The sequence below is a fragment of the Mastomys coucha genome, unplaced genomic scaffold (genome assembly GCF_008632895.1).
Source record: "Mastomys coucha isolate ucsf_1 unplaced genomic scaffold, UCSF_Mcou_1 pScaffold23, whole genome shotgun sequence".
In the NCBI taxonomy this organism is placed as follows: Eukaryota; Metazoa; Chordata; class Mammalia; order Rodentia; family Muridae; genus Mastomys; species Mastomys coucha.
In genome coordinates this window covers 51,129,524-51,142,421 of record NW_022196906.1, presented here as the reverse complement: position 1 = coordinate 51,142,421, position 12,898 = coordinate 51,129,524, and the positions used below count along the sequence as shown (strand labels likewise).

General features: G+C 40.5%; 1 protein-coding gene across 6 annotated transcripts in view; it reads right to left on the bottom strand.

The window, feature by feature from the left end:
• Positions 1-12,898, bottom strand: part of Peak1 (pseudopodium enriched atypical kinase 1) — a 216,404-nt gene that overhangs the window by 19,889 nt on the left and 183,617 nt on the right. For all 6 annotated transcript variants that reach the window (XM_031346242.1, XM_031346243.1, XM_031346240.1 and 3 more), the window contains one exon: positions 3,938-4,680. In XM_031346242.1, coding sequence (XP_031202102.1) covers positions 3,938-4,680 — 743 coding nt within the window. The remainder of the gene's footprint in view (positions 1-3,937; positions 4,681-12,898) is intronic.

The following is a 12,898-nucleotide window of genomic DNA, read 5'->3' as shown; positions in this document are numbered from 1 at the left end:
ATGGAGGTGGTGATAAAGAGATCAAGACTATTGCTGGAGAGATGGCTCAGAGGTTAGCAGCATTTACTGTTCTCAAAGAGGACCTCGCTTTGGTTCCCAGCACTTGCATCAGCCAGCTCACAACCATCTGTAACTCTCCAGTTCCAGGGGATCCAGTGCCTTCTTCTGGCTTCTGCAGGGACTCACACACATGGACTGCACATAAACTCATGTGGGGATGTAAGCATGCCACATATACATTACAAAAAAAAAAAAACTTAAAAAAAATCAATGCTGTTCTTCCTAAGGGCTGTTTCCTTTAGGTGTCAACAAAGAATGAGCCTGTTTCCCTAGATTTAGTGAGCCGGGGTGGGGGGGATAAATAGTGCTTCCTTTCTGAGGAGTTATATGAGCGACAGAGTATCAAATGAGAGCATCTTTATGGGTGAACGTATCTGAGACTTGTAGATCTGGACTTTGGTACCCAGCTCTCCTTTCTCTCCTGCCTCTGACTTCTCATATTCCAGGATGGAATGTCTAGCCTAGGCCTGTGTACAAGAGTATTTGGAAAGCAAATAAGTTGTCTAGCTTTACCAGGATCACAGATAGCAATGCTGCATTAAGTTGAATCATACCTTAAGTTTCATTCATATCTCATTTAGAGAACTTGTAGATGAGACTTTAAATCAGGGCTTTAAAGTTGATCCTTGGGAATAAGACTTTTAAGGCACTTGGGATGAATTTGTCTGTGATAGAGACATGAGTGGGAGGGACGGAGGATAGAATCCTATGGACTAAACTGTGTGTCTCTCTCGTTTACAAGCTGAAGCCCTGAAGTGCAACGAGGCCTTATCTGAAGATACAGCCCACAAAGAAAGAGATACTTAGGTAAGTCATATATTTGGGACCTGCATATAATAGGACCAGTGCCATTTTAAGAAGAGATGCCTCCCTTAGTGACTCTCATCACATGTGAGGACTGAGAGAGAATAGTCCTTACCAAAAAATAACCAACTTAACACTCTGACTTTGGACTTTTTGGCTTCTAGAAACATGAGAAAATCAATTTCTATTGTTGGGCTAGGGGTTTCAATTGGTAGTCAGGTGCTTGCCCAGCACACACACACACACACACACACACACACACACACACAAATGCTTATTTAAGCCTCCTAATTAATCTATGATATTCTGTTATGGCAGCCTGAAAAAAACTGACACAAAGTAAATATTTTAATAGTTTACCACTGCTGTGAATATGTAGGTATGATCCTTTACCTTTCAAATGGACTTGCTTTGCAATATTTTAAGAGGCAAGCCCTATTAGGCTACTCTCAATTCACTAATATGGGAAGGGTATTTTAAGAAGACAAACAGTAAAGAGGGTTGTTTGGGCCAACCATTGGTTTCATTTGCTCATCTCTGAAAATGTAGGGGTCTCAGAGTTCTTAGAATTTAACCCTTTAAGACTGTAAATCAATTAGGTACTTCTGGAAATGCCTAGAAAGTCTTCAAAGAGACATTTATATTCAGTATTTAGTGTAAAACACCCTTTCCCAAACCTGCCAGCGACTACCAGTATATAATCACTTGCCACCTGTTCTTTTGAGATTGCTTTTGTATTATTACAAGCAAAGAAATCAATACTACACCATTGATTTAGGAAAGAGACAAGATTGTGTGGCAATAATACATAAAGTTAGTCAAGCCCCACTTCTCAATTGTTTTGAAAGAACAGATAGTTTTATGCCCCTTTCTGAAATAGGTACTCATTCTGCATTGGTGATCTTGTAGCAATAAAGACTCAAGATAGATAAGGTACTATAACCCCAATTGATATAATAGCTCTTGAGAGCTACACAGAATCTCAAAATGCCTTCTTATACTCAACAGTAATATATTAACTTGAGTCCATATCTTCTCACCACAGTTTACCCCTCGGTTTAATTTTAAAAACGTGGGCTGCAGCAGCAGGTCAGGACAGTCAGAGGTGGAGTGGTGAAACTGCAGACTGCGGACAGCTGAAGAGCTGGTCCAAACAGCTCTTGATAGGGAGGTAAGGTCAATTGTTTACCTTACCCATTCATTTACTAAGAAACCATCTGGTCTTTCTAAGCTAAATGAAAGCGCAGAAGTCTTTTAGATATGTTAATTGGTTTTGAACCAGTGAATAGAATCAGTGAAAGCAGGCGGTGGGAACGGAGAGTATTGTACTGAGCCTGTGCTCTTAGCACCTTTCACTTGTCTTATCTCATTGGTCACCACCGGAGTCCCATAAAGTACATGGCTTACCGCTTAAACTTCTAAAGAGGAAACTGTCTGTGAGACCCAAAGACTTTAACTCTCTTTAACTTTGTAAAGTAGGGAAGAAGCCAAAGGTAGCTCATTTACCAAACAGCCCCGAAGACAGTTGTTGGTACCGACAAAGCTACTAGATGGTAAAGTCAGGATCAGAAGGCAAGCCTTTGGGAGCGCATCGTCCACACCAAAGTTATTACTCTTATGGGACTTGTGGTTGAGTGTTGCAGTGAGTATAACTGGACAAGAATCCTCGATGTCAAGTGGCCTGGGTATCTCAAAGTAGTGGGCTGTCTGGAATAGTTCACATGTATTTAAAAAAGTAATAAACAACACGGCAAAGGATAGGCTGCACAGTCAGAAGCATCTGAGTGTGCGTGTGCGCGTGAGTGTGTGTGTGTGAGTGTGTGTGTGTATGTGTGTGTGTGTGTGTGTGTGAGTGTGTGTGTGTGTGAGTGTGTGTGTATGTGTGAGTGTGTGTGTGCGTGGGGGTCTTTGAGAGAGAGAGCGGGGGAGGGGGGTCGGGCGTATTGCTCATGAGCAGGAGTCCATATTCTCCTTCCACTCTCTGGGTCACAGACTCAGTCGTCTGGCCTGTAGCAAGCATCTTTGCTCAGTGAGCCATGTTGCTGGCCTGATATCTCTGCTTAAATCCTAGCTCTACTCCTCGCTGTGTGACCTCAAGCAAGTTAGTTACCTCACTGAGCAAAACCTTCCCCATGTGTCAAATGGAAAAAAAAGGACCTTATGAGCAAGATGTGAATATTGAGTATTAATTTCCTTTTCTATAAAAATGTTTCCCAGGAAGCACACAAGCTACAGAGGAGGGGCAAGCAAAGATCTCTTACTTGGTAGAGAGTAAAGACAGAACCATGGAGTGAAGGGACACCACAGGCTTTGGCTTCTTTAGGCAACCACTGCAAACTGCCAAGGCTTATTTCTTCTAAGAAGAGTCTGAGTTAAAGTCTGTGATGGTTCATGTTCATTCTCAATGTGAAGGCATTTATAAATACCATGGGAAAATACCTCTGGGTATGACTATGAAGGTGTTGGCAGAGAGGTTTAAAAGACTAGGAAAGACCCACCCTGAATGTGGGCAGCAGGGTTTCACAGGCTGGGGCCCCAGACTGAAAACAGGGAGAAAGTTAACTGAGCATCAGCACTCCACGCTCTGCTTGCTGACTGAGGAGCAATGTGACCAGCCAACCTTGCTATGCCTTCACCACTGTGACAGACTGTATGCCACCCTATTGCGAGCCAAAAATCAACTATCCATCCATTAAGGTGCTTTTTGTCAGGTATTTGGTCTCAGTCCTTCCAGACTGTCACAGAATGTTAGCTTCCCCATATTTCCTTAGTGTCTATTTTTCCTTTCAATAATAAACCTGCTTATTAGACCATCTGCTAATATAGGAGGCTCACTCACTTTCACACAATGGAGGAGAGAAAGTGGGAAGGAAGAATGGATCCGATTCAGTAAGGAGGTGGTGATTAAGATTAAGATAAGGCTAGGCACTTCCAAGAAAAAGGCTGGCAGATCTCTATGTGTTGGAGGCCAGCCTGGTGTATATAGTGAGTTCAAGGCCAGACGAAGCTACATGGTGAGATCCTGTCTCAAAAAGAAAGAAATATTAAAGTGAACTTTTCAATGTTTTCCTACCTTGACTGCATAGTTACTGAGTGGATCTTTTGCATATGAAGCAGTGTAGTAAACCGCATCTCCAGCTTCGCAGCACGGTTTGTCGCTGGTTAGCCTGAAGTCTGACCAGCTGTCCACTCCAAAGCGGAGCTGGTCTTTCTGCCCGGCCATGAAGAGGTCTTCACATTTAACTGCCAGTCTCTTCAAGGCATCTGTATGAAGGCTTCGGAGTTTACCCACCACTTCCTCTCGATTGTCAAGTCCTCGATAAAGTGCTTGTCTCTGTGGCTTCTGGATGCTTCGAGTCTGTCTACAGGTAAGACCACGTCGGCTGGAGAGTGACTCCATACTGTTGGAAAATCTGTCCTTAACACTGAGAGTGGCTAAGCTGGAGATACTGTTTGCTGCTGAGGGAACAGGTCTTTCCTTATGCAAAGGTCTCTCCAAGGACTCATAAGACTCGACATCCAGTCCCTTGAGTTCATAGCTAATGGAAGACCCAGCACTGCTGGCATCCCAGTTGGGATCGATATCATAGGTGGGATTAGCCATGACGCAAAGACTGCTTTCCATGGATTTCTGAAGGTCTTTGGAGATTGGCTCTGTATTGGCTCGAATCATTTTCTTTGGCAGTGGGGGTGGTGTGGGTTGGGAAGTAGTCAATCCTTCTTGGTCTGTCTTCTCTCCAAAGGCAATGGCATCATCCAATGCTCCCTTGGGATGCCGTGGATGCTTGGGAGGTATCATAGCTGCTCTAGATTGTCCTGCATTATTTTTAAAGAAAGAAGAAAAGAATGAATCAAATATGTCAACCTCATTTCATAATTTAAACGAGTAGATATGCCTGACATAGGCATGGGGAATCTAGCAATCATCAGTGCTTTCACTGAAATGAAATGTGAAACCAAGGAACAAATGCCTGAACATTGAAGGTATGAATCCAAAGCTTGACTGGAGTAACAAAAATGAATTATGTCTCAGCATTTCTCTGTCAGAGTTTAGGTGGTGAGCTTTGTTTTCAAAAGGAATCCAGATTCTACAGTCCTGTCTCCAATAATATTGTTAGCCGTCACCACACCACAGTACTAGAAAGGAGAGACACTAGAAACATCTGCATGTGACAGTAGAGATGACAGTACTTGTGGCTCAAGAAAATACCTGGGAGTCCTACTGAAAACAGAATTGAAACTAGCAATGAGGCCATCACACAGAGCCTGACAAAATATTCTTCTGTTTCTTGTAGTATCATTCCAATTTTACATTGTATATAGCACCTGATAATACATATATGGACATAGAACTTATGGATCTAATGGGAGCCTGACAAAATATTCTTCTGTTTCTTTTTTTCTTTCTTTCTTTTTCTTTCTTTCTTTCTTTCTTTCTTTCTTTCTTTCTTTCTTTTTTTTTTTTTGGTTTTTCGAGACAGGGTTTTTTCTCTGTATAGCCCTGGCTGTCCTGGAACTCACTCTGTAGACCAGGCTGGCCTCAAACTCAGAAATCCACCTGCCTCTGCCTCCCAAGTGCTGGAATTAAAGGCGTGCACCACCACTGCCTGGCTCTTCTGTTTCTTGTAGTATCATTCTAATTTTACATAGTATATAGCACCTGACATTACATATATGGACATATGATTTATGGATCTAATGGTTATGTTTAGAGGGCAAAACACACAAGGGTTCAATGATACTTTGTTTCTTACATAATGGAGAGAAGACATTATTTTCTAAAGATAGAAATGTCATTAAAGTTCTGTAAGAGTACTAAAATTAGTCATGTTTTTAAAATGAAGCCTTTACTGAAGAGACAGAGGGAGAATATAATGTCTGGCTATGGACTGCATTATGCTGTGATCCTAACCCCTGGTATCTATGAATAGGTCTTCATTTGGAAAAAGAGTCTTTGTTCATATGATAAAGTTGAGGTTAGGGAAGGCTCCAATCAAATATGGCTGGTATCCTAATAAGAGGAAAACACAGTGTGAAGACAAATAAGGAGACCACTATATGGTGACAGGGGCAGAGACAGAAATGATTTAACTGTAAACCAGGAATGCCAAAGATGGATGGCCATCATTAAATGCCAGGCAGAGGGAAGAACAGATTCTACTCAGTGTCTTAAAAGAAGCATGGCTTTGTGGACAGAAGTTTCACTTCAGGTCCCTAGACTTCATAACTGTCAAAGGTTAAGTTTCTGTTGTATTCAGCAACCCATTTTAGGTGCTTTATTACAACAGTCCTAGGAAATAAATACATTTTCTCACTTATAATCATACACAGTTCAGGTAAGTGGATGGTGTGAGAGTTAATGTTACCAACCTGATCTTATCTAGAGCCACCCAGGAGACCTTTGGATATGTCTGTGAATGTTTGTATGAGGCTAACTGGGGTGGAGAGAGCCACTCCAAATGTGAGCAGCACCATACCTTGGGCTGTGGTTCTGAACTGAATGAAAGAAAAGAAAGTGAGCTGAACACCAGCATTCACCTCTCTCCCTCCTGGCTGCAGACGCAAAGCTGCCTCATATCTCTACTGTCATGACTTCCCCACCAGGATACACTGTCCTCTTAGACTGTGAGCCAAAACAAAGCTGTCATCCATGATCTGCTTTCGTCACAGCAACAAGCAAAGTCACAGATATGGATACTTCTGAGGATGCTAATGTGTGCTGGCTTGTTTTCCTAAAACCATATCCTTGAAGAAATGTCAATGGTGAGAATCAATGTAAACTGTGATGATAATTAATTAGTACTGTGATAATCTACTTCTTATATATAGTACTTTGATCAAGAATACCTAGGAGTTTAAATAAACTACCACATATATACAGCAAACTGAAGGATCTTCCCTCTCCATTAGCAGCATGTAACAGTGTTTTTATAAGGAAGAGAGCTGCATTATTATCGATCTTTTGCAAGCTCTTCCAAAAGTTGAAGGGAAGAGCTTGAATTTTGTAGAAGCAACGTTACCTAGACAACCAAACCAAAGACATCCAAAAAACTAGAGACTAATGTTCCTTATGAATGTAAGTGAAAAAAAAAACCCATAAGACATTAAGCAATAGAACCTAGCAGCACTTTAAACATCATAAATACAATAATATGCCATAACAAATTGGGTTTATCCGAAGAATGCATGGTTGGTTTAATACCTTGTAATTAGTCAGCATGTTATACTATCAAAATAAAGAAAAAGGGGAATCTTGTATGATCTTTCAAAATTGTAGAAAGATATTGATAAAATCTAATACCTTCCCATGACAACACTCAATGCATTAGAACAGGACAGACAGTTTCTCTCTCTCTCTCTCTCTCTCTCTCTCTTTCTTTCTTTTTTTTTTTGAGACAGGGTTTCTCTGTGTAGCATTAGCTGTCCTGGAACTCTGTAGTGGCTTCAAACTCAGAGAGATCCACCTGCCTCCCATGTGCAGGAATTAAAAGCATGCACCATCACTTCCTGGTCTGATAGCTTCTATGTCAAACCAAGAGCTAATATTATACTTTTGGACAAGAGACTAGATGATTCCTTCTTAATGTCAGTAACACAAGGACTTCTGTTATTACCATCTTCATTCTATATTATACTCAAGCATTAGCCATGGAAATAGTAACAAATAAAAACATCCAGGTTAGAAAGAAGTAAACCTATTCTATGTATAGATATAATCTTCTATTTTGAAAAGCAAAAGGAACCATGTGAATATCTATTAGAAATAATATGCCAGGCCTGGGGCTCTAGCTTAGATGGTAGAGCATTTGCCTAGGATGCAAGGTGCCTTGAGTTCAAGTCCCAGCATGTCACTAAACTGAACGAAGTGGGGTATACATATAATCTCAGTACTCAAGACATGAAGGCAAGAGGAGCAAGAGGTCAAAGCTATATTCATTACACAGGAAGTTTGAGGCCACTGTGAACTGCATGAGGACCTGTCATTAACAAACAAAAAGAAGAAAAGAATATACCAGTTTAGTGAGACTGCAAGAAAATAATCAGTATACAAAAATTAATTGTAATGACTAATCTAAAACTGACATTAAGAAAATAACCCTATTTGCAACAGAGACTAAAGTATTAAGGGATTAATTTAATTAAGCAAGAGTTGAATGTTGAAAATTATAAAACATTGTTGAAAGAAATTAAAAAGTACCAGGATAAATGGAAATTAGTCATGTTATTAAAAAATCAGTCACATTATTAAAATGACTAATTTTATGCAGTCTATTTAAACTCATGGATCAGAGACTTTAATATTGTTAAGATGGAAATATTCTCCAAATTGACCTACAGATTGAATGTAATCCTCAGCAAAATCTCAGTTGGATTTTTTGCAGAATTGATGTGGGGACCCTAAAATTCATTGGAAACTTAAGCAGCTTAAAAGAGTGGCCAAAAATTATTTAGCTCATTACAAAATTATAGTAATCAAGATGGTGTGGTACCTTGTAGGTGAATGTAATTGGTTTGCAAGGTCAGGAAGAAACCTTTTTATTAAGGTTCAAGTATATTGACAAAGGTTGTCCAAACAGCTCAGTGGAACAGAACAGACGGAGCTGTAATAGCGAATACACATATGCAGAAAGCAAGAGACAAGAACAAAACCTAAGTTGAAGCCCTATGTCACACTATACACAAAGATAAACTAAAACACACCAAAGGTGTCAATGTAAGAGCTAAAACTATAAAACTCTGTATTAATCAGTGCTGGGCATCAAACCCAGGGCTTCAAGCATGCTCTACCACAGAGCTATTGCCTCACTCCAGAAAGGTGACAGAGCACAGAAATAAATGGTCATGTCCTTGAGTTGGGCAATGGTTAGTTCTAACACCCAGTGTAAAATGACATAACAAAACATTGTGCTACAAGTGCAAATAAAAATAAAACCTTGTACCCTTCAAAGGGCATCTTTAAGAAAGCAAAAAGAAAATTTCAGACATGGTCACACATCCCTGTAAACCTGGTATTCTGGAGGCTGAGAATAGCCTTGCTACATAGCAAGACCTTGGATAGACACTAGAAGGGAAAAAGAAGAAGAGGGAGGGAAGAAGGAAGGGCAGAAAGAGAGATGAAAAGGAAATCAAGAGAGGGAAGAAAAAAATACACATTGTATATTTAGTAAGAAACCTAAAATTAGACTATATAAAGAACTCTTTAAAAAGAGCAAGAAATTCACAGACATTTCTCCAGTGATAATATATGAATGACCAATACAAAAATGAAAGGTACTCAACATCATTGCTCATTAAATAACGACACAAAACCACAATACTTCATCATATCTATTAGGATCATTATAATAAGAATAAAACAACAACAACAACATTATCTGTAGGTAACTGGTGAGGATGTGGAGAAATCTGGATGACCATACATTACAAGTAGGACTCTATGATAGAATACCTTGGAAAGCAGCCTTAGAGTTTCTCAAAGAGAAAAATACAGAGTCATCACAGGAGCCAGCATATGTACTCCTACAGCGATATCCAGTGGAAAGAAAACACATGTCTATACAGAAACCAGAACACATGCTTATACTGTATTATTCATAACAGCTCCAAAGTGGAAACAGCACAAATATTTATCACCTAATGAATGGCACACGAGATGTGGTCTAGCCACACAACTGAATGAAGTTTCCCACTTGTCTCATCTCAGTTGTTTGTTCCCCTCTGTAGTACAAATCCAAGGTCTCATACATGCTAGGATACTCTGCTGAGTTCTATCCCTGGCCTTCCTCGCTCACCTTCAAACACTCTGCCTCTGGGGCGTATTTAAGTCTATTCCACCAAACTGACTGATCCTCCCTTTGGAACTCAGGTATGCCTTGTGTATATTTTTCTCTAAGCATATATACAATACTGCTCTTGGGTAACAGTCTGAATTTCCTACTGGGTTGCTCGCTGATAGTAGGGACTATGTCCTATTTTTATACACAAGACCAAGCAAGAATATGGCTGGGAATTAGTGGCTAGGTTCGCGGAAAGACAGATGTAGATAGAAAACATGATCCAGCTTTTATCCAGGTCCTAGCAAAGGTCTTATGGTCTGCCATTTTCTAACCATTTCTCCAAATAAGGAAAACCAGAATTACTCGTGGCTGTGAGTAGCATCGTGAGCTCCAGAAGTGCCTTTATTTTCCTTCTTAAAAGTTATCTGAGAATCAGGGAAGTAGGCACAGCCTATCACAAGCAGTTCTTTAGTGCTTATCAGGCAGGTGGAAGGGGGCCGAGGGCGCAGCTGCCACTACTTTCAGAATAAAGTTCAGACTTTGTACAAGCTGGTCAAGGTTTTTTGTCTTATCTACCACAATTCCTCTTCAACATGAATTACTCCTGTCATTGTACTTTAGAACTAGAGTCACAGATGTCTGTAAACTGCCATGTGTGCTGGGAACCAACCAGTGTTCTCTGAGAGAGAGACAAATACTCTTAACTGCTGAGTTATCCCTCCAGTCACATTTTCTGTTATTTAATCTCTCTCTCTCTCTCTCTCTCTCTCTCTCTCTCTCTCTCTCTCTCTCTCTCTCTCTCTCTCCTCTCTGATTTACTTTTAATTATGTGTGTGTACATGAGTGTAGTGCCTGCAGAGGTCAGAGATATCAAGTGCCCCTTGGAGCAGGAACTATAGGTGGTTGTGAGCCACTTGATGTAGGTGCTGGGAACTGAAGTCAGGTCCTCTGCAAAAGCAATACGTATCTTTAACCACCATTCCAATGCTCTTATTGTTGTACTTTTGCATTCGTAAGGGTGTATTCTGTTTTTGGCCCAGCCTAACCCTTCTCTGATGTTCTCTACTCTTCATTTCAAAATGGAAGCCATCACTTCTTCCTGTGTTCTCTTAGCTCTCTTCCTTTTTTATAGTGTGCCCAGGTTTTTGTTTTTTGTTTTTAATACATCCTTCCAGAATCTCATGTGGTACCAGACAAATAGCATGTGTACAGTAAATGTCTGCTGAACTGAAGGGCAGAAAACCAAGAGAACTGGTCGTTATTCCAAATAGAAAGAGACAGCCCAAGAAGCAAGATATAAAAATAACTACATGGCCCCTCTCCTCCAAAAGCAGTTGGGCTCTCAGGGGGAGCCACGGGCATCTCACAAGAGAATCAGAACTGTTCTAAATGAAACCAGGAGCATTCCACAGTCTCTACAAGTAGGTCAAGCTATCTTCTAAATCTGAAAGTGCTTTGTGTTTTTGTTTTATTTTCTCAAAAAAAAAAAAAAAAAGGTGAGGGGGACAATATCACAAATTCTGATCATCTGGGTCAATGTCCTAAAAGTCTGGTGTCTTAGCTGCTTTTATTTTAAACTTTTAATCTGGCACATTCTTCTGAAGTCTCCGGGATCCAGACACCGAAGCTCAGTTTTCAGCAGCAGATAGAACATCACATACTCCACATTTTTGTGGTATACCGGCTTTTTAAATGGAAAGGAAAGGGGGAAAAAAGAGATTGATTCTAAATCTTGCCCTGCTATAAGCTAAAACGGCCCCTGGCAATGTGTGGACCGGATCCACGTCAAGCCTTACTGTCTTCTTCTGCAGCTCTGTACTCTAGCTGTGATCTCTCTCCACTTAAACATGCCTTCAGATCAGCAGACAAAGACAGCCCCCGTGTCACATTGCCTTCCCCAAGCAAAAGATGAAAACTCAATGGAAAGGGGAAAATGTAATGAGACTAATTCCAAGGGTGTTTAAAACTCACCGAGAATGAAAATGATTGATAGACCGCTCTTACAACTTACAAGGTTGGTATAAATACACAAGAAAGAAGGCATTTTTAAAATAAATATTTAAAAAGATGATTACATACTGCTTGACTTAAAATAGTAATTACATCATTATAATGACGGAAATACTAAAGGCACATTAAGAACAAACCATAATAAGTGTTTGCTTGAGATCTGGTAGCATTAAAGTCTCAGGGCCCTTACATAATGACACATTTAAACAGGAGCTGTCCTTTGACCACAGGTCACTCCTTAGTGACAAGATAGGGAAGCATGGCTTTCTAACCAAGCTCACTGCCTCCAGGCAATCCACACGGAGCTCCCAGGATGGGCTTTAATCCTGAGTATGCCTCTTCTAAAAAGTCTTCAGCACTCTCCGTTTCTATTAGTAAAAGATGCAGTGTTTTGCCCTAGATTCCTCTAGAAAGATGCTTTCACTAACCTTTCAGCACAGAGCAATTACAGGGACTCAAAAGACAGTAGCCTCATGTCTTTCTCTCCAAAAGATCAGGCTATGCTAGTCTTCCCAGCTCCTTACCTGGAACTGCAGCTATTTGGTATTAAACAACTGTTTTGCTAAATTGAAGTACTAAAGCTCCAATTAACAGAACATATCTTCCTATTTAAACTACAGTTTCAATGTTCATAACTAATCTATATCCCTCTCTCTCTCTCTTTTTTTTTTTTACATCCCTATCTCAAAGTAAGTAACATACACGAGAATGGGACGAGAAAGGAATGCAGAGACATCCATGTCCAAACACGGAAACACGCACTGCACTTTATACAGTCATCACACACCGCCACCGTTCACCGGCTGTGTCAAATGAATAGGGCCTCTCGTTGGCTGGGCCAGCACTCTGTCCCCAGCAGCAGGCTTCTGAAGCTTAGGAGAGAAGGACCGCCTCTGCTAGGCATTCTGTCTTTACTGTGCTGGGGGTGGGGGTGGGGGACGAGCTCAGTGAAATAGAAGCAACAACTGGCAGGCCATGGTGTACAACTTCCTGTCAAATAATAAAACTGGCTGGCTTCCAGAGACCACTTGCATGGATCCTCAAATAGATCACTTTTAAAGAATGTCAGTAGTGTAGCAGCTGACAGGTCCAATGTTTACACAGTCTTGTTACAGAAAACCTCCCCAAAGCCACAGATCATTTATTTAGGGGTAAGTTATCTATGCAATTTGAATACTGTACTCTACTGACTAATTCTCCGATATAAAAACTATTTTAAAATATGAATGCAACTAACTTGGGAGCAA